This window comes from Engraulis encrasicolus, chromosome 13 (assembly GCF_034702125.1).
Source record: "Engraulis encrasicolus isolate BLACKSEA-1 chromosome 13, IST_EnEncr_1.0, whole genome shotgun sequence".
Classification (NCBI taxonomy): domain Eukaryota; kingdom Metazoa; phylum Chordata; class Actinopteri; order Clupeiformes; family Engraulidae; genus Engraulis; species Engraulis encrasicolus.
Window position 1 is genome coordinate 14,986,465 of NC_085869.1, and position 15,056 is coordinate 15,001,520.

At 40.4% G+C, this 15,056-nt stretch overlaps 2 protein-coding genes across 2 annotated transcripts; both read right to left on the minus strand.

Moving 5' to 3' along the window:
• Window positions 1-3,096: 3,096 nt before the first annotated feature.
• On the minus strand, window positions 3,097-7,096 carry fkbp7 (FKBP prolyl isomerase 7). Its single transcript, XM_063213239.1, has 4 exons — window positions 6,799-7,096; window positions 6,488-6,639; window positions 5,749-5,876; window positions 3,097-3,372 (listed from the first exon to the last, which is right to left on the minus strand). Exons 1-4 carry the CDS (start codon window positions 7,008-7,010, stop codon window positions 3,208-3,210), a joined length of 657 nt encoding a protein of 218 aa, XP_063069309.1. The 5' UTR covers window positions 7,011-7,096; the 3' UTR covers window positions 3,097-3,207.
• A 1,030-nt stretch (window positions 7,097-8,126) lies between these two features.
• LOC134460464 (acetylcholinesterase collagenic tail peptide-like) lies at window positions 8,127-14,575 on the minus strand. The gene is made up of 7 exons (XM_063212853.1): window positions 14,540-14,575; window positions 13,808-13,843; window positions 12,857-12,937; window positions 10,681-10,777; window positions 9,450-9,577; window positions 9,115-9,237; window positions 8,127-8,289 (listed from the first exon to the last, which is right to left on the minus strand). The coding sequence occupies exons 1-7, from the start codon at window positions 14,573-14,575 to the stop codon at window positions 8,260-8,262; spliced, it is 531 nt and encodes a 176-aa protein (XP_063068923.1). The 3' UTR covers window positions 8,127-8,259.
• Window positions 14,576-15,056: the final 481 nt, after the last annotated feature.

The window sequence follows — 15,056 nt, forward strand, 5'->3', positions numbered from 1 at the left end:
CATGCCATCTCACATTCTAGCCCAGACAGTGTTTACATCCCAGAGGACAGATGACATAGGCCAGCTGAAGCGCAGAGGGAAACACGTAGTAGCCTACATGTATAGGGCTGGTCCAGAAAAAAAAGCCCTGATCTCATACAGTAACGCTGCCTTGCCTGTATTACATTACATTACATTACATTGCATTGCATTTGGCGGACGCTTTATAACCAAAGCGACTTTCAAAAGAGGACATAATCATAGCCACCATCACAAGCAAATATAAAGTGCCTGTATGCTTTGTATTTACCCTCGGGTTGTATACGGCTGATTATGTCTCAATTTTTAAGTTGCTTTGGATAAAAATGTCTGCTAAATGTAATGTAATCCAATAATGTAATGAACGTGTGCCACCAGTAGATTACCTTTGGATTTGGAATTCAGAAAGTTGCTTGCTGTATGATACCACAACTTGTTCACATTTGGTTGGTTTGTGGAGAATAGGAAAACTGTGCTTATGGGAAGGATTGTGGTTTAAAAGACAAGATTCTTAGTCTGACCTTTCTACAAACTAAAGTCAATTGTTCAACAGTACACATATGTTTTTCCTGTAATGTGACTTACTCGTCCCATTTGGCTCATTTGGTTTTTCTTTTCTAAAACTTGGCAGCCCTTTAGTGTAAGTCATGTCACCAGGGACCCTGTAACCTTGGAAACTTGGATTAATATACTCCAGCATGAGCACTTTTCATGCGATACACAATCCAAATATATAATAACAAGTAGGCTAAAGGCAGCAAAGCAACTCTGATTTATTGTTATGACAGAATAAACTACTATAGCAAATGTATTATTTGTATGTTTACTGCTACGGGTCTGTTTTGTCAATGCACTATAGTAAAATAAAGCTGATACAAGTCACTTATGTGGTGCTATTACCAAAATGGGCAGAATAAAAACAAGTATTTCATCAGACAAATGAAGTACCTATATGGAAAGTTGTAAGTAGAACCCAGCTCTAATTCTCTTTCTTCACAAACTCAAGTCATGTCCCTTCCGTGGTTACTTTTTGACTTTACATTTGTGGCACAACAGCGCCACCCGCTGGCTCTCTTGTGTACTGCACATAGAGTAACCTAACCAATGTAGGGGTTGGTGGGGGACGTGGGACGGTGTCAAGTTTATGTTTAAAATTGTATTTCCGTAGCAATAATACAACGCTCGAGCCCTGTCATTAAATTAACCCAAATGTAGAAGGAAATAAGGTTCTCAAACTGTTTGGTAATATTTTGTTAGACTTGTGTTTATCACATTTGTGAAATGCATAAAATACACCGATCGGTCATAATATTTTTGAGCAATTTTTCACACCGTGTAGAACCAACTTAAGAAAAATCTGTTTTGCAGTATTTCTTGAATCCGATTATGCTTGGAGATGGAGAGTGGGGCTTTCTTGCTGGAATCTTTCGCAACAGCTGCTGTCAAACATGGCCACATGGAGAGAGGAGAGGTTGCAGAGGAAATCTCAAGGATTCTTGTGGGTGGTCATCGGGCTGGGGCCAAATGGAGGGCTGCCCAGGTCTCTCAAAACCCTGACAGGGGTGTCGGAGTTCAGGCCTTCAGGCCTTCAGGCCTTGGCTCACTTACTTCTAAATTCAGCCGGTGAAGCTTGTAAACAACAGGCCTGAGAACAGTGACACTGCTATTACGGAACTAGTGAGAAGTACACTTTGTAACTGACTTTACTTTAGTTTCCGGCAATGTCGCACATACTAAATTTGCTAAAGAACATTTTTTTTGCACCATTCAGTTTTGGACGGGTGCGCTGGTAGTAACTACTTATAAGTTCATGGTTCAAAGTAGTAACCAGAAGTCAATAACCATTAGGCCTACAAATGCATTTTATTAACTCACAACATTTCAGACCTTCAGACCTTATTCAGGTGAGTTTCCCCAGAATAATGTTGGATCTGCTGGTCTTCTGTGGAAAATTATGTCAAATCTGACCCCTAGGGTATTTGGCCTTTGCTCAGATTTCAGCAGCACCATTTGCTCATGCAGTCAACCATGATAAATCAGCACTGACGTAAATATAATGGCCACGTTGCAATAAATGCAGGTGCAGAGCTGTAGGGTTCACGGTCTCCATGAACTTCTTAAGCTCTCTACTGCAATCCAAGAATACATTTCTCAAAAGCGTTGTTGTTAGCCAGTTAGCAACTTCTGTAGTTGCCAATGGGAAATTGCACTGCAAACAACAAAGTGGCTAATGTAATGAGCAAATATGGTTTCGAGAAATGCACCCCAGACTCCATAGCACTGAAACCCCTAAACAAACAACGAAAATGAATGATGAGATGAAAGATGGGATATTCCCATGAGTGTGCATATTCAGGCAGGGACTTGAATAGGGTTTAAGGATGAGTATGATCTAAATAAATACAGCTGCTGGCAAATGTTCTCAGAGAAAAAGAGCATGGCATAAAGATGACCATTAAAAAATGTTGAAAGCAGAAAGCACACTCACAATTTAAGTGTGTGTGTGTGTGTGTGTGTGTGTGTGTGTGTGTGTGTGTGTGTGTGTGTGTGTGTGTGTGTGTGCAAGCAATGAGAGAGAGAGAGAGAGAGAGAGAGAGAGAGAGAGAGAGAGAGAGAGAGAGAGAGAGAGAGAGAGAGAGAGAGAGAGATATGAATAGAATAGATGCCAGGCTTTATGCTATTGGAGATTATGTTGTACTGTTATGACATTGCTATTATACAGCCAATTGAAATCATTTAAATACAGCTGTTGGAACTGAACTTTATAATCTACACATTGTGTGTGTGTGTGTGTGTGTGTGTGTGTGTGTGTGTGTGTGTGTGTGTGTGTGTGTGTGTGTGTGAATTGATGTCTCTTTTTTTGTAATTTGGGGACTAAGAGGAATGTTTTGTGAGGTGGATGAGGATGACAAGTTTGTGTTGAGGTTGTGATAGGGAACAGTTCTTTGTCTTTTTTTTCTCCTTGGCAACAATGATGTACTGACGGCTCTGTAATAATTTGACACTTGGTCCAATAAAGGACTTTTTAAACCTCTTCGGATGCTAGAGAAAATGAGAAAAAATACAAAGAGGCCCAAATAAGTTGTACAACGAAAAGTGGTATTCTGGTTGTGAATCTGTGCAATTATGACATTGGCAACAACAAAAAAAGAACAAAACAAAACTAGAGTGTTCTCATTCGAATAGCTGTTATAGCTCATCATGTCCATAGACGTTGTACTCTTTCACAGACAGCGCTCCATCTTTGTCCTTATCGTCCCTGCGCAACACGTCCTTGGCCACTCCATCATAGAAGATCTCCTCTTTAGTCTTGCCTGTGTTCTTCAAATCTTGTGACTTCAGGTAGGCTTTGATCTGCAGCAATAAACAAGAAAGGGAAAAAAACAAACATATTACATGTGTATAGGGATGCGGTCCATGTACTTTTTCGTTCATTCATAATTCCATTTTGGAATGAAACAAAATCAAAATCATCTTGTTTTGTTTAGGTGTAAAGCAATACAAGCAGCAATGGCTGTATTTTCTCTTCTGAATGTGTTACTTCATACCATAATAGCATTATAAAAAAATGACAACATTTTTGATCGTTTTTCAATTTGTGATATTTGGCTATTCATTTATTGAATTTCATTTGACTGACCCCTCCCCCTCTGTTTACCCGGAAGGAAAGTTTGCCGCATCAGAAAAGGTCTAGCTACCAAACGACACACAGAACAGTAGCTGGAGCCAGAGACACAACAGAAAAATAATAGAATGATGAAAAACATTTTTGCGATGTACAGGCTAGTAGGCCTATGCGCAGCACGCGTGATGGTTAGGCCTGTATTGGAGCATGCGTCCGCCTTATAAAATAGAGATGAAGTTCCCTTTATGTTATGGACTCAACTTTATAGCCTAAATAAAGGCTAAAGTCTCTGGAATCAATAACCTATTATACCCTTTCACATGTAGTAATATGCATTAGGGAGCAAACGGTCCAAAGCAGTGTTCTCACGCAAACTGTTGCGTATTCTGGCAAGTGTAATGAGCTGAAGCGCGCACTCTCCATACCAAGTTTTACGCATGTTGAATACACATTTCGCTTTGGTGTATTTGGAACATTAGTGATATTGTTGGAAAGCAATATGTCCGGATAGATAGCCTACACCTAAAGGCTTGAGATGAACTGTGAAACTGATGCTGATCGTAAGAACTGTCAATGTTCTCGATGACAGTTGGTCTACCCCTTCCCATCGAAGATATCTGTCCCAGTCGCACAGCTGCACTTCTGTTGGATTAGGACGCTATAATAGGCTATATGGCCAAATACAATCAAGTGTTAAGACCAGGCCTAAGCACATGAAATGTTGTTTCGAAAGTTAAATTGGTTGATAAGTTTAAGTAAAAAAAATAGACAGTAAATCATTCTTCTACCCCCCTCTAGGACGCCCTACTCAATGGTGGTGACGCGTATGCACATGCTTGTGGCGCTTGCTTGATATGGATAGCCTACGCAACCATCTCATGACACAAATTCCTCGCACAGTCATCACAGATCGACCACATCGTTGAAGTGTAGCAACGTTCTGTATATTGCATCAACAATGCCTGCAAAGTCCGTTTGCCTCCAAAGAAACCATGTAATGAAGGCTAAACCAGCCTTCCAGGATTTACTCTCAGGTCACCCGAATTCTGAATAAACAAAAGACGCAATTCAGAAGGACGTTTTTCTTTATTGCTTTTCTCTCTTTTCTAAGATTCAGCATTTCATTTTCAGTACCTACAAAATAGCAAAATATGGCGTTTGGTTCTATTTCATAAGTGATGTTCAAGCGTAAATCATCATAAACGAGTCCTTATTCCTTTCTCGTGTGATATCCAAAATAGAATAGTGAATGAACGAAAATATACACGGACCGGATGCAAACGATTAATCGATTAATCGACTTTAACCAATCAATGCATTAATCGATTAAAGAACATTAATCGCAATTAATCGACAATTTAACTGGCAAGAGACCCAGGTGAAATGGGCATGTGAAGAGTGTGTGTGAAGAGGGGTGTGAATACTGGGAATATTTAAATCACCTTTGGATTAAATAGTTGAAATAGAATTAATGTAAATGTGGTATTTTATCTCAGTTTTTAAATAACATTTTTAGATTTAGTGTTTTTTTTCCCGAGAAACATTGTGATTTCGGTGGGGAAACGGCGCTTATCAATTAATCGTAAGTCAATCGATAAGACTATGAACTAATGATTAATGAATTAATCGATAATTTGCATCCCTACATGTGTACATTACATATCACATGCCTGAGCGAACCTAATGATGCACAGAGGTCAAACGCGTTGTTCGCTCTGAATAAACGGGCATAAAGACAAGAAAGTGTGCGATAAACTTCTTTCCTTTGATGTATTGAGCACTCCTGCGATTACCAGCACCTCGAAGCTGTGCATGGATCTTTGAACGGTTGCATATTAGCCTACATGTGCATTAAATTAATGCTTGTATACTATCTACTAAGAAAAGTACTGATGAACTGATTCGCAAAATATTTTGCCATCACAGGTCATTAATAAAAAGCCTAAAAATACAGCCTAGGTATATACTCCTCACTCGGTATTCATATGTTGAGCTACAATCTATGGTTGTGAATAATATATTGTATGGAATATCTATGTAATAAAAACCTGGGTCAGCAATCTACACTATTGCTGATATAATGTTAACCATTATGCATCGATTACCTCCTCTTCTGTGAGGGTCTTGTCTTGGTCGAGGTCCATTTCCCTGAAGGCCTCCAAGCTGCGTGGGCCTCGAGACACAGAGAAGAGCTCCACTTCGAAGATGACAGTTGCATTAGGTGGCACAGGAGCTGCCCAAGAAACAAAAGAGATTACATGTGAGTAAATACTGTATGTACATAGTAATAACGGCCGGCCATACTATGTATGAAACTAGGACATGTGCATTCTAATCAAAATCCTGTCTCTAACTCAAAGCAGTATCCTGTGAAGACTGTTAGGACACCATAATGCCAATTTGGGAAGACAGAGTGAGAAGAAACTGAGCACCACAAGAAAAAAAATCGCTATGCTTGGCATGCTACTGCTTGACTATGGATCGCTGTTGATAAACCATTATACATCTTATAAATAAAGCTTTAGAGAAAAGCAAAAAAGTAGGCTATCCCTGCACATGAATGTGTGAAGGTTTATGATGGGTTAACACAGGAGCAACATGCCTCGTCATGCACAAGCTCACCACGTGTCTTGAAATACTCCAGCAAGAGATGTTCGGTAGAAGAAGTAGTAGAGGTGTCTGTGTAGGCCTGCAGGATGAGACGCTCCAGAGACGTGCGTGCAGCATGCATGCCATGCCCCGTGCCCTCCGCTTGGACTCCTCTTTCCCAAATCCCAATGCACGGTGGGGGTATTCTCATGCAGATAGCCATGCGCTAAACTTATGCAGTGTGAAGTACTCTACCTTTTCCTTTAGCCCCAAATGCTAATGAGGGTGGAACTGTGAGTTTTCGCTTCTCCCCGGGGCACATCCCCAGCACTCCAGCGTCAAGGCCCTTTAATACTTGCCCAACACCCACGACAAACCACTGAGGATTCCCATCCTTTATTGACCGGCTGAAAAGTAACGCAAGTAAGTGAGTTAAGTGGATGCTTGGAACGGGATGTTCACTAGCCTACAGCGCCCGTGCACTAGTCACCGTACCGTATATGGTCAAAATCACAAACAATAAGGTGACACGATACAATTTCCCTACTAATAAAAAGTTTGCATACCTGCAGTAAAACTTTGATCCGTCTGAGGCAAGGTATCCATCGTAGTGTGCGTTTACCAAATCTCCCTTTCCACATTTCTGCATACAGTTCTCTGGCATGTACAAAACTTCCGTTTTCACCTCATCGTCTACATCTGCTGCTACCGCGAAATAGCGGTGCACAGATTCGAGATACAGTGCAAGGAAAAGGTAAGTAAATAAACCAGAAGTCATGATGCGCTGTTTGTGTGCGTGCGTGGCAGGGCTTGACAGACAGATGACGCGTCAGCAGCAGCGCCAGCCCAGCCCACACCAGGCGTCTTCCGCTTTCCTAAAAGTTTTCCTCCACCTCTTCCTCGTTCAGGGCAGGCTGTGCAATACTCACATACTCTGTGCAATAGCCTGCACATCCAAGTGCATGGATCCAAGTCCAAATATCACAGTCTAGGCTACTTCTTCAGTAAAAAAAAAAACTCCACAGTTAAGCATTTTCGTATAATAATGGTAACAACACTAATAGCAATAATACTACTACTAATAATAATACTAACAATAATACAATTATAATAACAAATCAACAGCAATAATAACAATAATAGTCATGTTAAACTGTGATGTAGCCTACCACCTAGTAGCCCACTCTGTGTAGTAGCCTACCATAGTAGGATATTTACTAAGCCTACAGTAAAATGTGTTAAGTAGGCCTATTTCTTTCCCTGGGTGACTACCTGATCAGAGAGTAGTCGTAAATGCGTAGTGGTGCGGGGAGGAATAAACATGGCACTTTCCTTAATTAAATTTCTCAGCAACATTTGTATCTGTTGTTTGGTAGCATTAAGCAAAGTCCATAGATATTGATTGATTGACATTGATTGACATATTCATTGGCATTCTTAAGTTGAATTGGTTAAGATATTGATTACATGGCTAAACCACACACACACACACACACACACACACACACACACACACACACACACACACACACACACACACACACACACACACACACAGTAATCGGATAGATTAGACACAAAGCAGGCTCCACATTCAACAATGACATGGCAACAGTTTATTGCACCAAGCACAGTCCTTGAAACAAGTGTGGTGCTCGGTTTTCACAGTATTTCAGCAAAAAGCAAGCACTCTCTCTCTCTCTCTCTCTCTCTCTCTCTCTCTCTCTCTCTCTCTCTCTCTCTCTCTCTCTCACACACACACACACACACACACACACACACACACACACACACACACACACACACACACACACACACACACACACACACACACACACACACACACGTGTTCTGTATGATTAATGTGTGGTTAATGCTTTGCAGCAATACAGCATGCTATTGTAGCTATTGAGAGGGTGAGGTAGCCATTCTGCAGGGTGTAGCTTATTTTCTCTTGTAGAACTGGACAGCAAATGTGCCTTTCCTGTTGTCGCATGTGCTTGACAATGAATTAGTGGAGGTTTGGTTTATAAGGTCTCCTTTGGTTTTGGTAGCACCTGTGGGTAAAGAAATTTCTGGTCAGAAATACTATGTAACGGAGGCTAACTAGCACAGAGTTGGCGTGGAACGTTGGTAAACCTCCCTCCGATAGCCTCATACAGTCTCGTGCCGTTGGGCCGAGAGACTAGTCTCTTGGCCCAGCGGTATCGTACTGTGTCTCCCATTGCCGAACCGTTGTAGTTGACAAGGTCGCACGTTCGATCCCCGAGGGGGGTGAACAGGTGCAAGATGACCTCCGCCACATATAGCATTGGTCAAGATGTACAGTAGGCCTATGTGTTGATCAGAATACCCATCATGCATACTAGCCACCTACAAAAAAAGTTATCGTCAAAGTCTACCTTCAAAAGAATCAGTGAACAATGGCCAGGCATAGGGGACGAGGGTAGGGTTTAGGGCTGCACAATATATCGAAAATGTATAAAAAATTGCGATATCAAGAGTGGCGATATGTATATTATCGATATCAAGTAAAAATGTTCGGTGCTGTCCAATCGCTAGCTGAATGTCAACAAATGCATGAGAAGCCTGCCACGACCAAAGCCATGCCCCCCACACAGGCCGACAAATTAGTGACAAGAAAAACACTCGGCTGTATTTCTAAATATCGTTAACATATTGTTGTCGAGGTATTGGATGCCGTTATCGGATATCAAATGTTTTTCTGATATCGTGCAGCCCTAGTAGGGTTATCTCAGGGTTATTTATTCAGAGGCATATCTTTAAAATATTACATGTTCTGGCTTAACTCTGAATACATAAAAAAAACAAGTCTTGTCATCACATTTCGGAGGATTGATGTTAACAAAAGAAGGGCTTACCCGAATGGTTTTCCATTTAGAATCGCTGAAGATGAATAATGTCCGGAGGTCCCTCCTCAAGACCATAGCGTTCTCTGACTGTAAATCTGACATTTCCTTTTCATCCGCTGCAATATAAATTTGCTGGAGGGACAAAAGCAAATACACAAGATATGGATTGTCATTCACTGTTGCTGAAAAAAGTGTGGTCATCGTTTGCCAACATTAGATGAATTGCTTTGAAAGGGGGAAAAAAACAGAAACATTTTTTTTTGGAACGGTATGTTCCTATTAACATATTGATTGTTGTTTGGCATCTATATTAGTGCACAGACAGTACTGAGTAGAGTTCGTACAGATACAACTCCTGTAGACTGTGGCAGTTGTGGAAATGGCTGCTCCGATGTGTGGACCCCGGAGCAGTTACACGGTGCATCAATCCCATCCACACCCTGATCCCCTTCGGGCCCAGGTATCCATTGTACTGAAAAGCACAATTTGGCATAACATGAACTGTATACGGTATATACGTATGCATAGATGTCTTTCATTATTCTACACTGTAATTGCGTTGTAGTCTACATTGTAATTGTACAACCATTGTATATTTACTTGCATTGACTTTGGACAACATTGAGTGCGTTTATATGCAGTTCAGTATCCCGAATATGAGGCATATCCAGGTTATGATCATATTCGGGATAAGGTGTTTATATGAGCACAGAACGTTATATCCCGGTCTAAATTCTTGGCCGTTATAGAGTTCTCTTCAAATGCGTGTAGCCTGGATACCAGCAACAGCGTTCTATGGGAAGTCCCTGTATTCGGGAGAAGGTGTGTACATGCGTCAGTATCCCGGGTTCTTTCGGAATACTCCACCTAGCATATCCCGATTTCTCAGTATCCCGAATAAGGGCTTATTCGGGATACTGAAGTGTTTATATGCTCAAACACAAATTCGGGATACTTAATATCCCGATCATATTCGGGATACTGAACTGCATGTATACGCACTCAATGTCAAGTGTCAGCGAACTGAACACTGATAGGATCAGTAAGGGGCAAAATATAATCCAGTGCCACATATTCCACATCACCTTATTTTACCTGTCCAAGTCAACCAGGTGATCATTCAACCAGCCAATCACCTGGCTGAATTGGACAGGTAAAACGGGTAAAAGTCATTGGGCAGTATGTGGAACTATTTTGTAACTATTGAATCCCTTTTGCCCATCACTGGGTATAGTAAATAAGCAAGTAAGTTTAATTTATATAGCACATTTAAAAAGCAAGTACTGACCAAAGTGCTGTATTATGTCAAACTAAAATACTAAAATTAAACAATTAAAATGGGATTAAAAGCAAGACAAAGTCAAACAGCAAGAATAAAACACATACGATACAGAAGGCATTCCACAGTGAAATAAAAAGGCAAGATAGAAGAATATGTATTAAATAAAAAAGAAGAAAAAGAGAATAAAAGGTGAAACTAAGAAGCAGAGTCCAATGTGTAGAAGTGTGTTTTGAGTCTGGATTTAAAAGTAAGTGTGGTTATGGGGGCATGAGGGGTTGTATGATGTACTGCACCTCTTCCTGGTTCTCCATGGAGCCCCATCATCCCCGGTCTGCCCACGATGCCAGTGTGTCCATGCCTGCCAGGGGGCCCTTGGTCACCTTTAATACCCTGGGGCACACATTCAAATGTTCACTTGAGGAGAGACCTGGATCGTACAGATGCTTGAAGTTTAACCACTAATTTGATGCAAACACAATACTGATATTTCAATGTTAACAACACCTTCAGAGTCAAATGTTTAGTTTCGTTAGGAGTGCCAACCCCAGATTCAGAAAGTTAAGAACATGGCCATACGTAGGCCTATACGTATTTCCACCAAACGCTGATGACTTCACTGTGTAGCATACAGTGAGTCCAATAAGTATTTGATCCCTTGCTGATTTTGTTGGTTTGCCTATTAACAAATACATGATCAGTCAATAAATGTTATGATAATATGTATTCTAATATGGAGAGACAGAATATCAAAAAGAAAATCCAGAAATTAATTTAAGAGAATATATATTAATTTATTTCCATTTCATCGAGCGAAATAAGTATTTGATCCCCTGCCAACTGATTACAGTTCCGGGCCCACAGACCAGATGGGCACTTCCGATCAACTTGTCATCTGAATGAAAGACACCTGTACATACTAACATGCATAAAAGACACATTGAATCAGCAGAATCAGTCCATAGTATGAGTGAATCAGTCACACTCCAACCTCACCATCATGGGGAAAGACCAAAGAGCGGTCAAACGATATCAGGGACAAGATTTTAGACCTGAACAAAGATTAAATGGGCTGCAAAGCCACAAGAAAGAGACTGGGTATTAATGACCTAGCTATTGATGCATTTCTTCCAAAATGTGAGGAATACGAAATGACTATCCATCAGCCTGTCTGGGGTTCTATACAAGATTTGACCTTTTGTAGGGATTATATAACCATGACAACAGAAAAGAAAGCACCCTAGACCTGTACGGGATGAACTAGGCAATGATATCAAAGCTACTGGGACCAAAATCACTGAGAAAACTACTGGTAGAATGTAATGCCACAGGGGTTTAAAATCCTGTAGTGCACACATGGTACCTCTACTTCAGAAGGAACCTGTGCAGTCCCACCTGAGGTTTGCCAACGGACATCAGACTGGTTTAGGATATGATAAGGAGGTGCTGTAGTCAGATGAAACCAAAATCAAGCTGTTTGGCATTAACACAATTCAATGTGTTTTGAGAAAGAGTACTGCTGTCTATGATCCCAAGAACACCCTCCTCACCATCATGCATGAAAGTGGTATCATTATGGTTTGAGGGTGATTGTCTGGCCAAGGCACAGGACAACTTCACATCGTCAACAAATGTATGGAGGGAGACATGTAATGTGCAATCCTGAGTGCAAACGTCCTTCCCTCCATCACTACACTGAAGGGTGGGCCATTTTTGGATATCCCAACATGACAATAATACACAACATACAATCAAAGCAACGAAGGAGTGGCTCAATAAGAAGCATATTAAAGTCGTGAAGTGGCCTAGACAGTCCCCAAATATTAACCCTATAGTAATTCCATGGAGAGAACTGAACCTCCCATTTGCCAAGCTACAGCCACAAACTATTAATGTTTTGGAGATAATCTGCAAAGAAAAATGGGCAAAAATATTTTCTACTATATGCACAAACATTGTCATCAACTAAAAGAAGCATCTGACCTCAGTGCTAGACAACTAGGGCTTTGCCACAAAGCGCTTTATCTTCTTTAGCTAGAGGGGTCAAATACTTATTAGCCTAAATTAAATACAAATAAATTACAATATATTATTTTAAGTTATTTTCTGGAATTTCTTTTTGATATTCTGTCTCTCCATGTTTGAATACATATTATCATAAATTTATAGACTGATCATGTCTTTATTATTGGGCAAACGGGCAAAATCAGCAAGGGATCAAATACATATTGGACTCACTGTAGCTACCAGTCTTGAGTGTTCATTTTGGTCAGTGGTGTTATTTGCTGATCATATCACATTTATTGCAGGGTTTTTATTATTTTATTAAATCTGAATGGACAACTCTGTGTTTTAATATAAAAAGAAACTGGCCATAATCATACATGATCATCGTGCTATAGGGAAGAAGCCGACAAACAAATGAATTGTGCGTTGGCATTGACATTAATAATAATCACATATGAGCTTAACTGTTCGACCTCGTTTCCCAGCAACTCCCCTTGGTCCGTTCAGGCCTTGTAATCCAGTGTATCCTTTCAGCCCCATGTCACCCTGTGATGGGAAATATCAATTGTTACTTTACTTTATTATTACTATAAATGTATTATTGTACTTTATAATATACTTTATGAATTTATATGGGGGGAGGGGGGGCGTGGGTGGCGTCCAAGAACTTTTGACTACTAGCCTACTTTTGGCTACTACAAGTACTAGGCCTATACTTGAAACTACGCAGTGTTGTTGCTCCACCCACAATCTTGTTGCCTTCAATGACAATGACAATGGCAAAAAATGTCTAACACATTTGTTATGTTCCTCGTTAAGAGGGACTTCTTGACTGTTAACTCTCTGTATCGCTCTCATTCAGACTTCTGTCAAGAGCAAGATAGGTGTGTGCCAGAAGTTTCACAAAGTAAGTATTTCCACATACAAAGCAGACACCCCCACACTGTTCTCATACACAGTTGAAACTCAGTCATGATGTACAATGTGTGCAGCAGGCGTCTGCTTTGTAACACTGACCTAAACTTTTTCTGACAGTAGGGGGAGGCACAACATCAAAGTGGTGTGCCTCATAAAACATTATACTATACTATATATTTTAACATCTCTGTGGTTTGGCACACTGACAGTATCCACTCACAGTATCAGGAACTTATTGCCAAGTTGCAACAGTGTTCATATTTAGTTAAAAAAAAAAAAAAAAAACCACTCTCGGGTGTAATTCCTGCAGTTTCAGCCTTCAGCGTCTTTCTTTCTTTCTTTCTTTCTTTCTTTCTTTCTTTCTTTTTCACTAAATATGAACTCTGCTATTTTCTCGCACCCGAAGACATTGTAAGAAATAGTTGGGAGTTGAGCGCACTTTCTAAAAAAAAAAGGTGCAACAGTGTCTCAGGCTTTGCTGATGGATCTAATGTTTACCTTGTGCCCTTTGCCTCCTTTTCTCCCAGTGTTACCCTGTGGACAAACAGACGAATATGACGGAAATGTAACAAACAGAAATACGCACATACTGTGTGGATGGATGACAAATAACCCTATACATTTACAACCATATAGTACATATATTTTAAAGGTAATTTTCAGTGGTTCACTTGCCTTTTGACCAGGCATGCCTCGGTCACTCTTCCATCCCTTCTCTCCCTGTTTGGGATTGCATGTCATAACATAAAATGTTTAACTTAAAGCCGCAAGCTAAACATTCAACACCTTAAGGGATACGTAGGTAATCCTTGCCTTGGAGCCTGGTCGTCCTCTTCTTCCCTTAAAAAACAAACAAAAACAAAAAACAAAAAACATTGAAAAAAAAAAGGAAAACCAGAGAGTGAAGTATTATAGGGTAATTATTAACCCATTTAAGCCTGCATAATGCCTAAGCCCTTATAAATATCTCAGCCTCCTAAGCATAAAAACATTTTGCTTTTAAAAGCTAGCTACGTGCATTTAAAAGCTGGGATCCTCATCTAGCATTAGAATGTGTTCATTCAGCGCTAACATTCCCACATTTTTTATTAAAAACCTAAAATCTCAAGAGCCTGAATGCAGCGTCCATGCAGCTCCAGGAGCCTATAGGTCAAACAGCGTATACGCAGCATCAGGCTAAAATGGGTTACTTGATGACCACACCCGACCCCTGTGTGGCATACTACTTACCTCCTCTCTTCCAGGCTCTCCATCCTCCCCTGACATGCCGATCCACCCCCTCTCCCCCTCGTCTCCCTGAATGGTGAGGATAAAATTGTATGCGCTGATAAAAAAAGGGCGTAGAAAAGACATAGACTTCTCTTACCATTAATTATTTTTCAAAGACCATTGAAGGGATGAGTTCTTGACCTTAGTCTGTGGTGAATAGTGAAATTACAGCACAGTGAAATTAGCTACACATGTTACTGTATACAAGATGTACATATTAGTTTACCTTCACTCCCTGTGGCCCAATATGACCAGGGAAACCTGCATACCCCGGTGGTCCCATCTCCCCTGTTACCCCCTGGCACAGAACATTTACAAGCATTGTCATTCATAAACATTTTTAAATGCTCAAATGTGTCTTGTTTGTTATTTTTTTTGGTATCAATTTAATTAATTACAATTTGACTTGACTTTTCATTTAAAGAAACCTTTTCATTTACCTTCTCTCCCCTTCGTCCTTTGCTTCCCTGTCATAATG